General features: G+C 57.8%; 1 protein-coding gene across 1 annotated transcript; it reads right to left on the bottom strand.

Moving 5' to 3' along the window:
- Window positions 1–482: 482 nt before the first annotated feature.
- On the bottom strand, window positions 483–4587 carry LOC109369124. The gene is made up of 5 exons (XM_031554743.1): window positions 3472–4587; window positions 3138–3207; window positions 1274–2951; window positions 765–1140; window positions 483–573 (listed from the first exon to the last, which is right to left on the bottom strand). Exons 1-3 carry the CDS (start codon window positions 4141–4143, stop codon window positions 2788–2790), a joined length of 906 nt encoding a protein of 301 aa, XP_031410603.1. The 5' UTR covers window positions 4144–4587; the 3' UTR covers window positions 483–573; window positions 765–1140; window positions 1274–2787.
- Between the last annotated feature and the right edge of the window lie 7 nt (window positions 4588–4594).

Raw genomic sequence — 4594 nt, 5'->3', positions numbered from 1 at the left:
TCCGGGCCTCGGCGTCGTCCCGATGACGGGCGGCGAGTCGCCGCAGCGTGTGGGGCACAGAGAGCTGCAGGCGAGGGGCAGAGGCGAGGCCCTGCCTGCCCACCGCCGCTGCGGGTTTTCCCTGGGTCGGTGGGCCTGGATATGGTGGGGCATGCAGTGCTGCTGGCCTCCGTGCTGCTGGCCTCCGTGCTGCTTCGTGGGCCATGTGAGCTGGGCAGGCCCTCCCTGGGATGGCTTGCACGCCCACACTCTCTGCACTTGCTGGCACCACCGACACAGGGATCCATTGCCCCGTGCTCTGAGCCCAGTAGTCAACTCAGAGACCAAACGTACCTGAGCGCACCGATCAGGCAGCGCTCAGCCAGGACAGAATAAAGGTAACATTTGATCAGAATTCTACATCTACGGGATTGAGTTTTTCATCTCCAGGAGCTGCCTGGTCTTGGCAGCCTCGTGCCTCTCGCTGTCCCTTGATGCAGCTGCAGGTGCAAACCCTGCGCAGAGCCCAAAGCACAGTTCTGATGACAGCTGGCGTCTGGCAGTGAGCCGCTGCGTGTGGTGCGGCAGCAGAACCTGTGGGGGACAGAGAGCTGTAGGCAAGAGGCAGAGGCAAGGCCCTGCTGCACTGTACTCAGGTTTTTCCCTGGGACAACCATGAGACTGGTTGTGGCAGGGCGCACACTCCTGCCTGCCTCCGTGCCAGTTGGTGGGACATCTGAGCTGGGCAGGCTCTCCCTGGGATGGCTCTCTGTCTGGGGACGTACCTGGGCCATCCTCCGGTGCATCTGCGAAGCACCTGGGGCTCTGTGCAGGTCCTCTGGCCTCTGCAGATTCCTTGCATGTGGTCTGGCAGCGGTTCCTGTGGGAGACAGACAGCTATAGGTAAGGGGCACGGTGGGCTCCAGGCAAGGACCTGCGTGCCCCCCCACCACAGCTTTTCCCCAGGAGGGAAAGCTGTCCTGGGCACAGCAGGACGGTGTGCTTGGAGTGCTGCCAGCCTCCGAGCTGCTGACGGGGCTGGTCGGGCTCAGCAGGCCCTTCCTGGGAAGGCTCTCCATTTGGGGACATATCTGGGCCATCTTCTGACGTCTCTCTGATGCGACTGGAGTTCTGTGCACCTCTTCTGGCCTCTGCAGAAACCTGTGAGGCGAGAGGAAAACCAGCCCTGTAGGTTCCTTGCCAGCAACACTCCAAGTTCCAGGTTCTCTGCTCCTGGTTTGTCAACCATGCCTCTCACATGAAGGCAAGCCAGGGTTATGGAGGGGATGTCCACCTTTCTGCATGGAGCTGGATGGAAAGTAGACAGTATCAGGCATCTCCCCACTGTGCACACTCCAGCATAGCTCCTGTCTGTGCCTTCATTTCACACCTGGTGCTGACCACATGGACTTCTCTCACCTTGTGCTTGAAATTGCCTGTACTTTCTGCTCCTTTGCATGCAAATGAATGTCCTTCAGGTCTGGGTCCTGCAGCCACAGGGGAAGCTGAAGGCGTGGTCTTCACCTCACCCTATGAAGAACCAGAAATGCTTGGCTGCCTCAGCACGCTTCTTCCTCACGGTTGTCTTGCCAGTCTTCTTCCACACCCTCCACAGTATCAGGTGTGAGCATGCTCTCAGCCATTACTGCACTGTCCCTGGCATCCAGCATGCTGTGATCGGTGCTGGCATCACTGGCAGCATCGTCAGTGGTCTCTTCCTGTGCATACTTAATTCTAATATCCCGGCTTTGGGAATCACAAGATGCCGGGAAGTGGCCATCAGCCCTCGATGTCGTGGCACAGATGTCCAGCATGCCCCAAGCAGTGTCGGCAGCATTGGCACTATCATCTGCTGCTTGGAGCACGAGAAGCCTGGGCGTGCTCATACTGTATGGCTCAGTCACTTTCCTAACAGTGGACTACAGGCGTCTGGATGCCAAGACTGCCCCTTCAGCAAAAGCTGCCCCAAATGTTTCGGAATTGATTATTGCTCTCCAGGAACAGGCTCACCCCCTTCTGGCTGCTGTTGATATCTGAGACAGATATTTTATGGTCCCCTTGAGGAAGGTGGAGGACAATCAATTTGCATTTACTTGGAGGGAGTGCAATGCACATTCACCCGATTACCCCACGGGTACAAACACTCGCGCCCACTCTGGCGCTCGGAGCATAGGCACGGAGGCTGCAGAAGCTCACGTTGGACCACGGTGTCCGGGTTTATCTGTATATTGGTGACATCCGCATATGGGGGAATGATGACGTCAATGTAGGGAGGACCCAAGCCTGCGCAGTGTGACACCTGAGGAGCCCTGACCCAGCCGGGACACTCCTGGTCTCCTCTAGGCAGGTGCCTGGCCGTGCTCCCACCCCTACAGACACACCGGTGCTCTCCCACCAGGGCTGCCCCTTTCAGAGCCCCTCACCCCCTTCATCGCAGGCCACCTCACACACACACCGGCTCAGCCAGCTCACACCTTGCAAGCCAGAAATCACTCTGCCTGGCACGCCCACGCTCTCTGCACCTGCTGGCACCACGGACACACGGATCCATTGCCCCGTGCTCTGAGCCCAGAAGTTGCACTCAGAGACCAAACGCACATGAGCGCACAGATCAGACAGCACTCAGCCAGGTTAGAATAAAGATAGCATTTAATCAGAATTCTATGATGACAGGATGGAATGAGAATTCTATGTTGACAGGATGGAATTCTACATTGACAAGATGGAACCAGATTCTACATTGACAAGATGGAATCAGAATTGTACGCTGACGGGATGGAATCGGAATTCTACACTGACAGGATGGAATCACACATCTCTGGGGAGCTGCCTGGTGTTGGCAGCCTCGTGCCTCTCCTCACGCTGTCCCCTGATGCAGCTGCAGGTGCAAACCCTGCGCAGAGCCCGGAGCACAGTCCTGATGACAGCTGGCATCCGGCGGCGAGACGCTGCGTGTGGTGCGGCAGCGGTACCTGTGGGGGACAGAGAGCTGTAGGCAAGGGGCAGAGGCAAGGCCCTGCTGCCACCCACCACCATGGAATTTCTCTGGGAGGACTGGCCTGGATATGGCAGTGCACAGAACGCTGCCGGTCTCTGTGTCACTTGGTGGGCATCTGAGCTTGTTCCTCCCTGGGAGGGCTTTCTGCTCAGGGACGTACCTGGGCCATCCTCCGGTGCATCTCTGAAGCACACAGAGCTCAGTGCATGTTCTTCAGCCTCTGCAGAAGCCTGTGTGGAGAGAACAAAACCACACCCGTGTATGCCACTGGCTGGTGATGGTGTGGGTGCCAGGGCCCCAGGGAAGGGATCCCCTTTCAAGGCCCCTTTGCTTGAAGGCAAGGCAGGGGTAACAGAGGGGCCGTCCCCCCTAATGCATGGAGCTGGCTGGAAAGGAGACAGCACCAGGAATCTCCCCACAGCGCACACTCCAGGCACCGCTTTTGCCTCTGCCTCCAATTCATGCCTGCTGCTGACCACACCCAGCTGGCTCACCTCATGCTGAGGGCCCACATCTTCTGCTTCCTCACAAGCTGACGCGTGCTCCTCAGTCATGGGATCTGCAGCCATAGATGAAGCTGAAGACGTGGCCTCCGCTTCACCAGATGACTCATTGGAGGTGCTGGATGTGATGCTGACTGCCTCTGCTTCAGCATCTTCCTCAGAGTCACATTCCCAGTCTTCCTCCACATTCTCCGGTGCTGAAGGGCAAGGACAGGAGGGCAGGCGCATGCCCTCATCTGTCACCACAGTGTCTCTGGCATCCAGCGTGCCCTCAGCAGTGCTGGCAGCACTGTTGCTGTCATTACTGGACCCTACCAGTATAACTGGCAGTCTAACAGTCCGCTTTTGGGTGTCACCAGAGTCAAGAAACCAGTTACCAGCCTGTGATGTTGTGGGCCGGATGGCTGGCATGCCCTGAACAGGGCCAACATTATTGAATGTGTCACCTCTTGCCTGGAGCCTTCGCTGCCTGGGGCTTCTCACATTCCTTGGCCAGGAAATATTCCAATGTGACAACACGTGATCGTTTCTGTCCTCGTCACGAATTCTCCGCATTGCTGGGATCACGGGAGAGTGCCCATACGGCTCCCTGTTCATCTCGCTGGGATCTAGGAGTCTCCGTGCTTCTCCCAGACCTTGTCCGGAGGATTCAGGCATGGCCATAGCTGATTCTTCTCTTTCTTCTCCCTCAGACACTGACAAGGGGAGAGATGCTGCATCGGCCTCATCTGAAGAATCTGAGCTTTCTGCATGTTCCAGCACTGATGCAGGCAGAGACTCAAGGCATCCTGCAGGCTCAGGATCATCTAAGTTGCCTGCATCTTCAGGCACTAATGCAGGCAGAGGCTCCTTGTCTCGCTCTTTGCCGCCTGCCTGCCGTTCTGGGCCCTTCTGAGCTGCTCTGGAAGATGGCGTAGTGGCAGCACGAGTGTCTCTGGTGCCCTCCTGAGCATCTCTCCAAGCTGCGTGGATCTTCCCAGCCTTGGTGGACAGCACCTGGGCCGTTCCTGCTGGTGTTCTCAGGCCGCTGGTGGGTGCACGGCGCCCTGGTACTGCCAGCTGCACTCCGACTCTCGGGCTTGCGGCTGCAGCACAGTTCAGGGATACCACGTAG

This window comes from Meleagris gallopavo, chromosome 10, assembly GCF_000146605.3.
Source record: "Meleagris gallopavo isolate NT-WF06-2002-E0010 breed Aviagen turkey brand Nicholas breeding stock chromosome 10, Turkey_5.1, whole genome shotgun sequence".
Classification (NCBI taxonomy): domain Eukaryota; kingdom Metazoa; phylum Chordata; class Aves; order Galliformes; family Phasianidae; genus Meleagris; species Meleagris gallopavo.
This window is presented reverse-complemented; position numbering and strand designations above follow the sequence as displayed.